General features: G+C 41.0%; 2 protein-coding genes across 5 annotated transcripts in view; one reads left to right on the top strand and one right to left on the bottom strand.

Moving 5' to 3' along the window:
- RB1 (RB transcriptional corepressor 1) overlaps positions 1–16,123 on the top strand; it is a 167,721-nt gene that overhangs the window by 93,109 nt on the left and 58,489 nt on the right. For 2 of the 3 annotated variants that reach the window (XM_037893558.2, XM_037893579.1), the window contains one exon: positions 11,668–11,685. The exons of the other annotated variant lie outside the window; for it this stretch is intronic. In XM_037893558.2, the coding sequence (XP_037749486.1) occupies positions 11,668–11,685 (18 nt within the window). The remainder of the gene's footprint in view (positions 1–11,667; positions 11,686–16,123) is intronic. 3 annotated transcript variants of the gene reach the window in all.
- Positions 3,158–6,423, bottom strand: LPAR6 (lysophosphatidic acid receptor 6). 2 transcript variants are annotated; one of them, XR_006283725.1, is made up of 2 exons: positions 4,640–6,423; positions 3,158–4,590 (listed from the first exon to the last, which is right to left on the bottom strand). XR_006283725.1 is itself a non-coding variant. In XM_007063451.4 (1 exon), the coding sequence occupies exon 1, from the start codon at positions 5,721–5,723 to the stop codon at positions 4,695–4,697; it is 1,029 nt and encodes a 342-aa protein (XP_007063513.1). In that variant the 5' UTR covers positions 5,724–6,423; the 3' UTR covers positions 4,639–4,694. The 2 variants fall into 2 exon arrangements, 1 of the variants encoding a protein (XP_007063513.1); XM_007063451.4 differs by lacking the exon at positions 3,158–4,590 and having other exon boundaries at positions 4,639–6,423.

Raw genomic sequence — 16,123 nt, 5'->3', positions numbered from 1 at the left:
CACTTCTAAAAGTCGGGTAACTTTATTTAGGTGCCTAAGCATGGTTTTAGTAAACTAACTTTTATGCACGCTGGTTTAAAAATTTTTGCCTAAGAATCTCGCCTCAGGGACACAGAGGGAACTTGGTGCCAGGGTCAGGACTGGAACTCAAGAGCTCCTAGTCCTGTGCTTAGACCTGGGGCTCTCGCAACAAATTTTTTGGTGGCCTCAGAGTGTGGCCAGCAATTCTTGCTGGTGGCCATTCTGACAATTTTTTTCTAAATTAATTAACTTTTAGAAAAAACAAATATGCATATATACACGTCCAAATCGTAATTTATTTATGTAGGGTTTTTTTGCAGACTCAATAATAAAAATAATGTACGGTTGTCTCTCTTCTTTACTGGACGTAAACACACAATAGAAACATCCCCCCAGGCCCTGCTGCCTGCCCCATTCCTCACTGGGCTCCCCATCCCCATATTGCTGCCGGACCCTGCTTCGTTCCCCACTCCCATTGCGCTGAGCTACCTTCTGTGGCCTCACACCCCAGGACCACCACACTCCTTGCCTCTTGACCACAGAGCCCCGGGTGGTCACCCACCTATAAGGCTGGTCCTTCTGAAGCCCCAGTGCCCTGGGGTTGAAGCCCAGAGCCAGAGCCTGAAGCCGAGAGCCAGAGCCCTGCGGCTGAAGCCCCAAAGGCTCACCACCCCCAAGAAGGTGGGTTGGGAATTCACCAGCTGCCTATGGAGTCTAAGTTTCTTCCTGTGCTGTGCACACCTGCTGCACGTGTCTGCAGAGGCACTGCCCCAAGCCCCCAGGAGGCTGTGCAGTGCAGGGCACCGATTCCCTGCTGGTGACACCAGCAAACACCAAGGCAGCGCATCCAGGAGCAACAGCTGGTCACAGCAGGGAAGCGCTGCTGTTCCTCTCTGGCCATTTCCACCCTGGACTCCTGGGCCAGGAACTGTTGTGGCTTCAGAAAAATCTGCTGGGGCTGCATTTGAGAAACACTGGCTTAGACCATGCTGCAGTGAAAACCCTGAGAGTACAATGTGGGAGAAACTACAGTTAGGGTATGTGTACACTGCAATCAGAGACGTGACTGCAGTACTCTTAGATCCAGCTAGCTTGGATAACAATAGCAGTGAAGCCTCAGTTGCTAGCTGCTCCCATATATACTCGGGGTCCTGGTTGGAGTTGTACAGCTCGTTGTACCTGGAGTACAGACCTTGGGTCCTGGGCAGGGTTGTGCAACTAGTGCTGCCATTGCTTCACTGCTATTGTTGTTTGAGTTAGCTAGATCAAAGCTAGCTTGGGTATGTCCACACATGTTGCAGTCACACTTCTGATTGCAGTGTAGATACACCCTTAGCATTTGGCTTTGTTTTTTAAATGATACCTTGGAAACTGTTTTAAAGGGCAGTACCCTTATGTGCAATTTTATCTCCTCAGCCTGTTCTGGCCTCTGGGCCAGTGATTCTGTATTTATGTAATCTTTGAAAAAGCTACCCTACTTCATCCTACCACATTCTGGGAGGAATTGGGGGTCGGTTCATTGTGCTTAACTTCTGTGATGTAGGTGTGTCATGCCACAGTTAACCTTCTGGTTAGTTGAGTAGCTTTGCCTAGCTGAGAACCTAGGCCACCGTTTTCTGTTGGTAGAAGGATGGTGACTGATGACAGGCTGGTGAGTGTGTGCACATACGCACACACCAATAATGAGACTCTCAGAACATCATTCTAAGCATCTTGTGAGGGGAGCAAGAAAAAGACAAAATTAAAGGCCTTTCAGTTAAAAAAAATGTAACAAAGCTACTGCACTGACAAGTAATTTTTAAATTTTACTCCTCTATCCTTGTTCGTTTTTGTGTGCTTGTACCATGAGGAACTAACTTTGAAAATTATCCATGAATCTGCTAGTAGGCAAACAGTAATGTTGCCAGTAACAGTAACTTAGAACAACTAAAACAAATCTGAGTTGACAAGCTAAAGTGAAATAAGTGACTTAGATTATTGTTCTTCATAAGTATAACTGATTATAAATTTCAGTTAAATTATACTTTAAATGCTATTTTAAAGGTGCCAATATTATATCATTAGGTTAAAAAGCTCTTTGAATCGCTGCAATGAAACAATGTATTACTAGTTTTAACTGTACCGATTTGCCAGTGACTTTATTAATCTGAATAGCATATGTAAAACTGTTAGATGAATTTCTAAAGCAAGGTGGTTGAGGTAATATCTTTGACTGGACCAGCTTCTGTTGGTGAATATAAGTTGGCCCAGTAAAAGATACTGTTTAACCCACCTTATGGGTCTCGTATCCTGGGACCATCATGGCTACAACACTGCAAACAGATATATTCCAATAACTTTCTGGGTTTTATCTTTTTCTAAAGTCTGGTATGAACCAAAGAAAGATTTCAAGGTTAGCAGTTGAGATCTTTTTATAGCACTAGATGTACGCTGTGCCCGTACTGTAAGGCACAAGTTTTAAAATTTTGTTTTGCAGTCAAGCTCTGCTGTAAATAAGAATTTACTATCAAACTGTATATTATACTGTGCTTTTTAGGAGTTAGAGTTAATGTCAATGGTAACATACTAGTTCTGAGTGTATTTGTTACAGTATTAGTATTTCTCTTTTATTTGTCCCTGGATCCCCCATTTCATTTTGTAAACTCATCTTGAGCATTTATGTTTATGGCAAACTTTTCTTGTGAGAATACATTCAAACATTCCTGTCATCATGGAGGATTACCCAGACCGTTATCCACTGAATTCTATACCACATTTGTAGTATTTACTTCAGTTTGTGGTACCTTGGGTTTTCCTTTGTATATCGCTGTGGGATAGTAATATTGCTGTATGGTTAGGCTGCCAAAGTCGTTCAGAATCAAATTCTGGTAAGATAAGCTCTTCAAATAGCACAAATGTACATTTTCAATAACAGTAACCAATATGTTTTTTTAACCTAAAGTGAAATCTGAATAAAACTTGCATAGAGTGATAGACACAATTGGACAATATACTTGAACATCAAATTGCAAGTGCAGTACACGCTTTCTGTAACATGAATTCACCTTTCTTCAGATTGCCCAGATGTAAGAGTGCTTGAATTGCTAGTAACATATCTGCATATTATAACTGAACAGAGAAATCCAGAACACAAGTATACTTTAGTTCAGTTTTTATTCCAGACTTAATCATCTTTGGGAGAAACTACCACTTGACACTTCTTTAACTTTTTAAATATTTATTATTTTACAGTAAAGGTAAACAAATTCTGAGCATGGTATGCGCAGTACTCCGGCTGCTGAAGAATGTATGAAACACATGCCACTTTTAAACATGCTTCTATAGGGTATTGCTTACTTATTTGTAAAGATGAATCAAAGTTGCATCTTGTTTCATATAAGCTCTTAATTCTTAAAAATTCCTGGATTTATTGCAGCAGCTTTCAGGCACCTCAAATAAATAACTATTTTTATTATCTCACATAAGAAGCTCACATTAAAACACATAGACATCAAAATTCTGGTGCTTATGTGATGTACAGAACATCTAGGAGAGGGTATTTTACAATAAACAGCTAACTGCCATTTCTTGTCTTCTTGGAAAAGAATATTTAATGTGTCACCCAGGATATCTTTGTTCATGTGAGGAATACTCAATGTTTTTTCAATAACAAAGAAGCACTTTTGAAGTTAAAGTACACAACCCAAACAGGTTTCAGAGTAACAGCCGTGTTAGTCTGTATTCGCAAAAAGAAAAGGAGTACGTGTGGCACCTTAGAGACTAACCAATTTATTTGAGCATAAGCTTTCGTGAGCTACAGCTCACTTCATCGGATGCATACTGTGGAAAGTATGAGCTGTAGCTCACGAAAGCTTATGCTCAAATAAATTGGTTAGTCTCTAAGGTGTCACAAGTACTCCTTTTCTTTTTACAACCCAAACAGAACACTTATTTAAAGAATTTAGTCTTTTAGTCTTATTTGCTATACTTTCTTAGAAACAGCTTTGAGTTTGTTTTGTCAGCAATATTTAAATAACTGACGTCTTGTTTCAGTAACTTTACATACTTTTCAATCCATCTGTAAATTTATTTTTATAAAGGAGTAGCTTAACTTTTGTAAACAAATCCCAGGAAAGATGGTGGGTGTGGAACCTGTGGAACTGACACCAAAGTTGCAATAACTTGATCAATGCTTTGAAGAATCCAGACATTAAGAAATTAACACCTAAACAAAATAGTTGCAGCCTAAAATGTATTCACAATTTAATTTTTTAATTTAAATTGTTTTAACCTGTTAACACAAACAATGAGAAGACCTAGTCTTCTAACTTCATAATATGTTGAATTGTAAAACACTTTTGGGCCTTGTTAGTATCAGCTTAGGTTTCCAAACATCAGTTTATTTTTGTGTGGTTCAAAATTGTAAGGAGACACAGCAGGGTCTATATAACAGGTCATGGAATCTGTGACATAAAGGCAGAAGAGATAAAACTTTGACAACTATTAAAATATTTGTAATTCTTGCAGTAATTACATTTTTCTATAAAGTATGTTTACAAGTGACATTTAACTTTTTCCTATTTTTAATTATGATATAAACAGTTTTCTAAGGTGAAGTAAGTTTATTCAGTGTACAAGAAAACATTTTAACAGCTGAAGAAAGGTGCATTTCAGTCCCAGTATTTTCTTTCAGTTTATATTGTAGATTCATTGTCAAATATTTTAGCTTTTAAAGTCTGGAGGCTGTGTTGAATAAAATTTTCAGCAACTTGAGTTTCAGCGGATCTGGAATCGCGTGTTCTAGCTGATCTGTTCTTTTTTATTGAGTTTTTAATAGTATCTGATGTAAAATAGTATATTATAGGGTCAAAACAACAATTTGAAACTGCAATGCATAGAGTGATAGGATACATAGTCCTGACAGCAGTTACTAATGAACAATTAATCCATATTTGTGTTCTCATTAGAGAATAAAGTATTAGGGTAACATTATATGGCACAAAACAGAAACAGAATATCACCAGATGGACAAAAATCATTTTGAGTACCTTTTTTTTGCTTAGCTTGTTCCGACTTAATGTAACTGGTTTATTCAAAGTCCTTAAAACCATCGTAGAACAGGTCACATTTAAGAACAGTGGAATAAAAAATCCCACAATTTCAATGAAGATAACAATCCTTGATATATAGGTTTTCCATGTTTTATCCGGAAAGTTTTCAAAACATGTGTTTTGTTCATATTCAGTGTTATTTCGGGTGGTGGTAGACTGAAAAAAGCTTGCTGGCATGCTTCCTGCTAGTACAGTTATCCATACTGCAACACAGACAATTTTTGCATTTCTTTTGGTTCTAAGAGTCTTAGACCAAAATGGGTGCACTATAGCTAAAAAGCGATCGACGCTTATACAAGTCAAGAAGAAAATGCTTCCATACATGTTTGTATAAAACATTGTGACAGAAATCTTGCAAAGTATATCTCCAAATGGCCAGTTTCTTATTGCAAAGTAATAAATCCTGAAGGGCAATGTAAATACAAAAAGTAGATCAGATATTGCTAAATTAAGCATGTAAGTAGTTGTTTCATTTCGCATTTTTAATGTGAATGTAAAAATGTATATAGCAACGCAATTTGATATTAGACCAAGGACAAACACCATGCTAAACGTACATCCATATAAAATATACTTAAAGGAGTCCTCAGTGGAACAATTAGAGCTTACCATTATAAGGGCAATTTAAATTTACAATGCTGAATTCCTTTCGTTAGCAGCCCTTCTGTTGTAACTGCTTTAAAATGTCTGGGTAGCTTGCAGATGAATTTGGTCTGTGAGTGATTTCATAAGTTGTCCATTTTACTTTAAAACTTCCAAGGTGAAACATGAACGTTGCAGTAGGAAGATACTACCTTGGGAATCACCAGGAGATCATTCTTTTCTTCCAAATGCCACAACAGTCACACATCCAGTCCTGGGCGATAATAAGCATAGTCTTACAAGCAACAGATGAGCTCATCCTTACATTTAATTCCACGCTCTTGTTTTCCCAGGTGTTAATGAAGTTGATACAGAACTTGCTGCTTTATGTTCAACTGCAAGTCAAAAAGTAGAGAAGTACTTTAAATGCAGATTTTCCAAAGTTGTTTAACTGAGAGTGTGTAAGTGAGGTTACTTAGGAAAAGATTTCCTGGTCTCTGTAAGACGTAGGAGTTTCCACCTCTTTCACTGCCGCCTTCCCGTAAAACAAGCTTTTCAACTTGCCTGCATGCTAACACCACAGGGCGGAAAGCAGGCTGCTTAGAAATTCAGAAATAAAATTCCAAAGCGTGTTTGTTCTTGCCGAATTTAGATCTCCTCCTCAGATGCTGAGTGTATAGTAAGCCTTGCTTATTCTGAAGAGAGAAGGGGAGGAAAAAAGAGCTCAGTCAATTTGTAATATGACATCACAGGAAGAAGAGGCTGGACTTAAAGAAAGAATGGTTTCAATTCAGTTTGTTTGCCTTTCTTTAATCAGATAATGTGTCTGCAGGGAATATACCTCGGAGTCATGCAAATTCTCAGAATGGTGGAGCAGTCTGCTATTAACTCTTTATGTAGCAGGAAAAGGTCCCTTGTCATCAAAAGTGCTTTTAATTTTTTTTAAATTGTTTGACAAATTCAGTGCAAAATCTTTTTGTTTCTTTTTAGTTATGAAAGGTTTTTGGGCTGGCGGAATAACTCCCACATCTAAACATTTCATTTTCTATGTTAGTAAAATTATTTACATTCTGAAATTCTTAATGGCTACCTCTGAAATTTTCTTAAAGATGTAATTTTGTAAAAAGTATCCTTCCTTGTGATGATGCATAATGCTTATCAAGAAACAGACTAGCTGATTAAGCAGTTTTAGATCTTAATTCTCTAAACACTTCAGCAGATGCATGACTTTCCTCATGTGAGCAGCACTTTTTGAAGTCAGAGAAAGTCATTGGGAAATATTTTATTTATTTTTCCTATGAGAACTGTTAATTTATGTGAAGGGAAGATTATAAAGACAATGGAATTGAATCTGGGGGTTACTGGGGGCAGGGACGGGGAAAGTAGAGGGGAGAATAAAGCAATATGTTGTGGGATTGGGAAGGAGAATTTAGTGAGCCTAACAATCAAAATCACACAGCTAAATTTCTAACAAGATATGCCTATTATCACCTTGATCACTGTGCATGTATGTTGTATTCCTTTTCACTTGTCTTTTTTTTTTTTTTAATTGTACATTCTGTGGGGCAAGGAAATCATTTTCCTCTGGTTGTGAAGCACCTAATACATTTTTGGTTCTACCACAATATAAATTATACACCTCCTGTTCTGGTAATTTTGTAAAGTGAATCACTTATTTGTACTTCCTGTAATTATTCCTACTAGGCACTGCCTAACACAATGAAAATAAATTTCTGCTTATTAAAATACTTTGTAAATTTTAAAGAGAACTCCTTTACAGGATGGCACGAGGAGACCCTCAGTTTAGATACACTAGTCTCTTTCTGGTGCCAAAAATGCATATTTCACAGTCTTGGAAGAGGAAATCCTTGTGCATATGTGTGACTGATTCAATTTTCTCAAGCTAATTGTTAAGCAATCACACTTAAGCCATGCCTTGGTTAGGAAATAGTGTATAGTCTATTCCCATGGTAAATGATGATAGATATTAAAGAACTTCTTATTCACAGGGGTGTGGCATGGTTTTGCAATGTGAGGCTTAGCAAACAGAAATCCGAAATGCATCAGATAAGGCTTACTGGTAAATTTCTCTTTCCCTCCAAACAGTTTTACCCTGATTTCTTGATAGAAGTGAAGCAGTTGAGCTCTACTTCCTCACATTTATGACCTGCTAAATGTCCACATTTGGAGACTCCTGTTAAATCAAGAAGCATACTCAGTTTTCAATTTCTAAATATATTGGAGCTGGAAAGGTGAATTGAGCAGACTGTGGCTGTGTGCGCACTGTTAACTTTCAGTCACAGCGTAGATTTTACTTCATGTTGTTGCTAAAAGCACCCGGTTGTCTTGCTTACTGTAAGCAAGCCAATTATATATAGTTATATTTTGTGTTTTCACTTCCTTATGCCTTAGGTGACTGATCCACAGCCTACTGAAGTAAATGGAAGTCTTTGCATTGGCTTCAATGGTTCAGGCCCTAGGAGTCCTGACTTCACTTCTTTACTCAGTGGTTAGTTCCTCTTCTTAGTATGGACTATGATCAAGTCACTTTCTTAGTAAAAGAAAACTATGGCACAAATATGTAACCCCAAACTTGGGTGCCTTAAGTTAAGCCCCTAGATAGGGGTGGGCAAACTTTTTCGCCCAAGGGCCACATCTGGGAGGGGAAACTGCATGCAGGGTCATGAATGTAGGGCAGGAGGTTGGGATGTGGGAGGGAGTGCAGGGTGAGGGAGGGGGTGCGGTGTGCAGGAAGGGGCTTGGGGCAAGGGGTAGGGGTGTGGGGTGTATGATGGAGCTCAGGACAGGGCGTTGGGGTGCAGGAGGGGGTGTGGAATGTGGGAGGGGGTTCAGGGCAGGGGGTTGGGGTTCAGGGAGGGGTGCAGGAGGGGTGTGGGGTGCAGCGGGGGTTGGGGGCTCAGGGCAGGGGGTTGAGGTATAGGAGGGGTGAGCCAGGGGGCTCAGGGAAGGGGGTTGGGGTGTAGGGAGGGGTGCAGCAGGGGTCTCAGGGCAATGGGTTGGGGTGCGGCAGGGGGTTGGGGTGCAGGAGGGGTCCGGGTGCGGGCGGCAATTCCATGGGCCGGATCCAGCCCCCTGATGGGCCTGATCCAGCCCGCAGGCCATAGTTTGACCACCCCTTCCCTAGATCCACATTTTAGGCACCTAAATAAGTTTACTAATGGAAATCAACTCATCTATGAGATTAAGCACCAATATGTAAATGCCTAACTATGGATTTAGATGCATCACTCAGGCACGCAAGTCTAACAGTTTTTGCATAAATGACTGGTCAAAGATCACTCAGGAAGTAACAGATCTCTGGTCACCTGATTTCTAGGTCTGTGTTTTATTCAGCTAGGATGTCAGTGAATAGGCAGTAAGGCCTAGTGCATAGAGCCCTGGACTGGGGTTTGGAAGGCCTATGTTCTGTTCCTGGCTCTGCCAGTGGCCTGCTGGGTGGCTTTGGGCAAGTCATGTTAGCTGTCTGTGCCTCAATCTCTCCATCTTGTAAAGATGCAATTTAAGATCTACGGCTGAAAAGGCATGATCCAAAGCCCATGAAAACAAAGATAAACCTTCCAATTACTTCAGTGGGCTTTGAAGCAGACCCCAAATTAGCATAGTCACTAACTCTCTGCACCTCACTTTACCGACAGAAAAGTGCTAAAAATTGTCCTGTTGCAGAAAGCACTGGCTACACTGTGGTCCTATCTTGTACTCCCTAGTTATTGTATGAAATTAACATGATAGCAGTGTTGAATTGGAGAGGTTCAACTGTCTGACTACAAAGAGTTTGTGTTCAAATATTCTAGTCTCTGTTTTGGAATTTTTTTAATTTCTCCATTCCCAAGTGCATCCTGTAATGAACAGTTGTAATCTGCTTTATAGTTACCTCCAGAAAGGTTACATTACTTACATGGACTTTTGAACTTTCTGGTTATGAAAGCTCTTGATTAGAAAACCCAAACATCTTTCTCCTTCAACTCACATTTTATTTTGTTGCTCTGAGTTTCTTTGTAGAGTTTAATAGCCAAATTGGACTTCAATTAGCAACTGTTGGCAACAATTTGATGTTCATGTTTAGATAATTTAAGTTTGCATTTTAGAAGTGTTTAAAAATGGACTGCAGAATATTCTAGTTGTAGAATAATAAATGCTGAGTAAGTTAAGTAACAAGCTTCTGTTAATTCTGGATGCCTTTTGATTAACTTATTTTCCTGCTTCTCATCAGACACTAATTGTAGATTTTAGTGTGTTGCTTTCTCTGAGGCATTTCTTATTGATACAGAGGGTTTCACATGCCAAAAAAAAAAAGTACTGGAAGTGCCACGTGATTCCATTCCAGCACCCCCGAGAAGTTGTGGAACAGTGTTCTCGAGTGTTCCAGTTGGACTTGAGCACTGCAATGAACCTATTTTTGTGATTGCATCCTTATAAAATGTGTCCAGGAGGCACATGTGGTCCACCAAAAGTCTCTCTTGAATGTGATTTTTCAAATCTTAAAAACCATTTAAACATTCTTCTCTTAGAAACTGGCTCTCAAAGCATAGTTGTGATACAAATGCAATTCCATTGCATAACTACTTTTGTAAAAGACCAGTGTGAATTCATAGGTTTTAAGGCCAGAAGTGACTGACCCTTAGAGCATCTAGTCCAGGGGTGGGCAAACTATGGCCCACGAGCCATTTTAAGCTGGTCTGTGAGCTCCCGCTGGAGAGCAGGGTCTGGAGCTTGCCCTGCTCTGGAGCTCCAGCTGGGGTGCTGGGTCGGGGGCCATGCCATGTGGCTCGGCCCCGCTCAGGCACTCCAGCCAGGGTGCTGGGTCGAGGGGGGCGCACCATGCTTGGCATGGCCCCGCCGCTCTGGCTCCTATGTGCTCCAATGGCCCCTTTCAGTGCTCCAATCGGTGTCTGAGGATGGGGCAGCGTGTGGAAACGCCTGGCCACGCCTCCACATGGGAGCTGGAGAATGGACATGCCACTGCTTCTAGGAGACGCTTGAGGTAAGCACCGCTCGGAGCCTGCTCCCCGAGCGTCTCCCCGTGCCCCAACCCTCTGCCCCAGTCCTGATCCCCCTCCCGCTCTCCAAACATCCTTGATCCCAGCCCAGAGCACCCTCCTACACCCCAAATCCCTCATCTCCAGCCCCACCCCAGAGCCTGCACCCCCAACCAGAGCCTTCACCCTCTCTCGGATCCCAACCTCAATTTTGTGAGCATTCATGATCCGCTTTACAATTTCTATTCACCAATGTGGCCCCTCAGGCCAAAAAGTTTGCCCACCCTGATCTAGTCTGACCTCCTGATATCACTGTATACACCTGATGTCCCAGGCATTTACATTTCACGCAGTTAGTCCTGTATCAAGCCCAACAGCTTGTGTTTGGCTAAGTCATATATTCCAGAAAGGATTCAGTCTTGATTTGAAGACATTGAAAGAGAGAGAATCCACCACTTCCCTTGGTAGTTTATTCCAATGGTTAATCACCCTTATTGTTAAAAATGTGTGTCTAATTTGAATTTGTCTGGCTTCAGCTTCCAGGTGTTGGTTCTTGTTATAACTTTTTCTACTAGATTAAAGCACCATTGAGCATCTAGTGTTTTTCCCCCATGAAAATACTTATACACTGTAAACAATCACTTCTCAATCTTCTTTCTGATAAACTAAACCGATTGAGCTCCTTAAATCTCTCCCTGTAAGGCATTTTTTCCAACCTCAGATATTTTTTTAAACTCTTTTTCTGCATGCTCTCCCATTTTTAAACATTCCTTTTTAAATGTGGACATGGTACTCCAGTATCTGTCTCACCCACACTGTACACAGAGGTAAAATCATTTCTCTACTCCTACTTAATACTCCTTTCTTCATACCCCTAAGAATAGCATTAGCTCTTTTGGCGATACTATTGCAATGGAAACTCTCATTGAGTTTTGTCCACTATGACCACTAAATAGTTTTCTGTCTCTGCTTTTCAGGGTACAGTCCCCCGTTCTGTAAGTATGGCCGGCATTCCTTGTTCCTAGATAACTTTGCGTCTGGTTATATTTAAACACATTTTGTTTGAATGGACATAGTTTACCAAGTAATCCAGCTCGTTCTGTATGAGTGCCCTGTCATCATCATTATTTACCATTCTGTCAGTCTTTGTGTCATCCTCTGATTTTATCAGCAGTGATTTGATATTTACTTCCAAATCACTGATGAAATGTTGAATAGTATCAAGCCTAGAACTGATCTCTATGCATCCCCACTGGAAACACCCTCACTGGATGATGATTCCCCATTGAGAACTACTTTTTAGATCAGTCAGTTAGCAAGTTCTTAATGTGTACTTAATTGGTATTGTATATGCTAATTTTAAAAATTAGAATGTTGGGTGGTACTGAGTCAAATGCCTTACAAAAATCTAAATATATTACATCTAGTTACCTTTATCAACCAATCTTGTAATCTCATCAAAGAATGAAATCAGATTTGTTTATTTTTTATAAAACCATGTTGATGGTAATAATCCTATTCTTTAATCCTTTATTAAATGAATCCTGTATCAGCTTTTCCATTATTTTGCTTGGAATTGATGTCAGACTAACAGGCCTGTCGTTCCCTAGATCATCCCACTTGCCTTTTTGAATACTGGCACAACATTACCACTCCTTTGAGTCTTCTAGAATTTCCCTGGTATTTCAAGTTTTATTAAAAATTAACATCAGCTGTCCAAAGATCTACTCAGCCAATTCTCTTAGGACTCTTATGTACAAGTTATTTGGGCATGCTTATTTAAAAATGTTTTATCCCTGGAAGATGATGTTTAAAGTACTCTATCATCATGTAATACATGCACGTCTTTGTTTCTTTCCAAATACAGAACAGAAATATGTACTGACATTTTCTATGTTTTCTGCATCATTAACAATTTTGCCCTCTCCATCTAGTAATGGGCATATATCATTGCCAGAATTTCTTTTGCTCCTAACAGACTTTTTAAAAGAATCCTTGGTATTATCCCTAGTACTGCTGTCCATCCATTTCCCCCAATGTCTTAAGTTTCCCTTACATTTTCTGTACTTCATAACTTCTAATGTATATTGTTTGCTGTTTCCCTCTTTTTCCATTTTTTTATATTTTGCTTTTTTTAATTTTTAATTTAACTTCACTACTAAACCAGGATGGGTTTCTTGCCAAAGTTGTCCTCTTTCTTGATTCTGGCTTTTTGGCCATCTAATACATTCCTCTTAAAGAACTCCCAATTTTCATTCACTTTTTTTGGTCCAAATTTTACCTCCCAGTATTTTTTCCTCATAATTTTCCTCATCTTTGGGAAATTAGCCTTTTTGAATCACCAAGTATAAATATTATTGGTTTGGGATGGTCCGCTGTTTGCTCAGATTGAATGTAATCAGGTCATGATCATTGGTCCCTGGGCAGCCACCACCAACTTCCAGTCCAGTGATTGATGCATCTGCATCCACAAAGAGGTTCAAAATAGTTTTGTGTTTAGTTCAATACCTTTTGTGTTAGAAAATCGTCATCTATAATTATTGGAAACTAATGATGTTTTACTACTGGCTGAATGAGACTTCCAGCATATGTCTTCCAAACTGAAGTACCCATAACCCTTTTCTTTCCGCACAAAGATGGTGCTCAATGAGTGTCTCATCCTGTGTCTGGCTTAATTCAGTAGTCTGAATCCAACTGATATCTCCTCCTGGACTTTGTTAGTGAGCACATTTATCCATATGCATTCAGGATCCTGTGGTTCTGAGTTATCAATAACTCTGAAATAGGTAATAGAGGCTTTAGTATAGAGTACCCTCCCCCATCTCTTTTTCACACACTATCCTTCCTAAACAGGTTATAGCCACTGATTTTACCATGGCAGTCATGCCAGTTTCAGTAATACCAATTATATTAAATTTCTTCTAATCAATCAGCATTTCCAATTCCTCTTCATTGTTACCCTGACTCCTAGAATTGGTATATAAGCAGCTGAAAAAATTCTCCCTGCGTCTCTCACATTGGTTCAATTCCTTTGTGACACACTATGAAAAGGAGGACTTGTGGCACCTTAGAGACTAACCAATTTATTTGAGCATGAGCTTTCGTGAGCTACAGCTCACTTCATCGGATGCATACTGTGGAAATTGCAGAAGACATTATAAAGATTATCATACACATTGTGAAGACAGTGGTCACTTTGGATGGGCTATTACCAGCAAGAGAGAGAGTTTGTCTGTGGGGGGCGGAGGGTGAGAAAACCTGGATTTGTGCTGGAAATGGCCCAACTTGGTGATCACTTTAGATAAGCTATTACCAGCAGGAGAGTGGGGTGGGAGGAGGTATTGTTTCACGGTGTCTGTGTATATAATGTCTTCTGCAATTTCCACAGTATGCATCCGATGAAGTGAGCTGTAGCTCACGAAAGCTCATGCTCAAATAAATTGGTTAGTCTCTAAGGTGCCACAAGTCCTCCTTTTCATTTTGCGAATACAGACTAACACGGCTGTTACTCTGAAACCTGTCTTTGTGACGCACTGTGTTTGAGTTTGTACTGCATTTTCCGCTTTAGCTTAACTGATATACTTTGGTTTTGCATTTTGCTTCTCATTTTTGAAAAATAAATTGTGTAATAGATTTGCCTCAGCTATCCTGGCTAGACTCACTTCTCTAAACTTAAATAGACAGTAAATGTTGATTTAAGGTGGTCAGGACCCTAGCCATACCCTACTATGGTCCTCACACCTTCCTGAAAGGTACTGATAGCTACCCACATGAGTTGCCCTCTGGTGGGTTGGGAGGGATGCTTCTGCTGCTGTTGGGGCAAGCTGGGGATCTCCGTCTGGCCTCATCCACTGCTCCTTCTCTTTACGTGGCTTTGAGGCCCATCCAGGATTGTATATAGAGGACAAACTGGAGGATTTTCAGAAAAAGATACTCCAGTGTATAAGGTATCAAGTGAGGATAGCATTTGATGCATATTAATCATGTTGCTATCTTTGATGGTGAGAGGACTCATCCAGGAACTCAGGTATCTGATCTATAGCAAGACACCCAAGACCTCTGGTTTCTTTTTTTATCTTTCATAAGTGAGAAAGAAACAGCAATGTGGCATGAATTTTCCTTTCCTTACCTCCATGAAACTTGTTAGTTCCCACTGGGATCACTGCTCTGCTGGCTGTGCCTGACCTCAGGTAGATCCTGCAGACAGACAGCTAATAAGTTTCTCCTGTCTGGCAGTGCGAGAAGTCCTTACACAATTGGGCTGAGCAGAGAAACAACTTTTAGGGTCCCGTGTGCTTCAGAACTGAAACAAATTTCTTCGCCACTTCCATCTACACATTCACAAGAAAGACCTCACTTTCAACCCAGGCAATTCACATAGTTGAAATGGGGCATTTTGTAACACACACACAGAAGCAGTGTCCTTATCTTAAGCTGCAGAAGGTGACTTCCTGCAGAAACAATAGTTGAAAACCCTCAATCTCAAATGTGCTGTCAAGTTTTCAGTTTATATGGAACTTCACTGGCTTGCTGTTTGAATATCTCCATCCTATTCAGGCAGATTGACATGATCTTGGATCATAAGGGAGAAATAATGAACATTTTTCTTCCTTATATCCAATATAATTTCTTTTAGCCATTGTCATTTACATAGTTTTATATTTCCTCAGCTAGGCCATCCAGACTAGACCAATGGTTTTCAAACTTGTTTTCTGGCGAACCAGTTGAAGAAAATTATTGATGCCCGCGACCCAACAGAGCTGGGGATGAGGGCTCAGGGTTTGGGGGTCTCAGGGCTGGGGCAGAGGGTTGGGGTGTAGGAGGGGGTCAGGGCTCTGGGCTGGGGGTGCAGGCTCTGGGGTGGGGCCAGGGATGAGGGGTTTGGGGTGCAGGAAGCGGCTCCAGGTTTGGGGGGGGGGGGGCTCAGGGCTGAGGCAGGGGATTGGGGCTCAGGGTTGGGGCACGGGCTTACTTCGGGCAGCTCCTGGCCAGGGTACAGCGGGAGTGCTAAGGCAGGCTTCCTTCCTGTCCTGGCACTGTGGACCGTGCTGCATCCTGGAAGTGGTCAGCAGCAGGTCCAGCTCCTAGGCGGAGGCGCGCAAGCAGCTCCGCGCAGCTCTCCCACAGGCATGGCCCTCCCCAGCTTCCATTGGCAGGTTCCCAGCCAATGGGAGTGTGGAGCTGATGCTTGGGGTGGGGGCAGTGTGGAGCACCTTGGCCCCCGCGCCTAGAAGCCAGACCTGCTGCTGGCCACTTCCGGGGCTCAGTGCGGTGTCAGAACAGGTAGGGACTAGCCTGCCTTAGCCGGGCAGCACCGCTGATGAGACTTCTAACGGCCCAGTCGGCGGTGCTGACCAGAGCCGCCACCACCCAGTGCCTTACAGTACTGCGTCACGACCCGCAGTTTGAAAACCACAGAACTAGAACGTCAAT

This window comes from Chelonia mydas, chromosome 1 (genome assembly GCF_015237465.2).
Source record: "Chelonia mydas isolate rCheMyd1 chromosome 1, rCheMyd1.pri.v2, whole genome shotgun sequence".
NCBI classification, from domain to species: Eukaryota; Metazoa; Chordata; order Testudines; family Cheloniidae; genus Chelonia; species Chelonia mydas.
The sequence above is the reverse complement of the archived record's forward strand: the minus strand, read 5'-3'. Positions and strand labels throughout refer to the sequence as shown.

Coding starts and splice junctions, on each gene's coding strand:
- LPAR6 (XM_007063451.4), bottom strand. CDS start 5,723: ATGGTAAGCTCTAATTGTTCCACTGAGGACTCCTTTAAGTATATTTTA.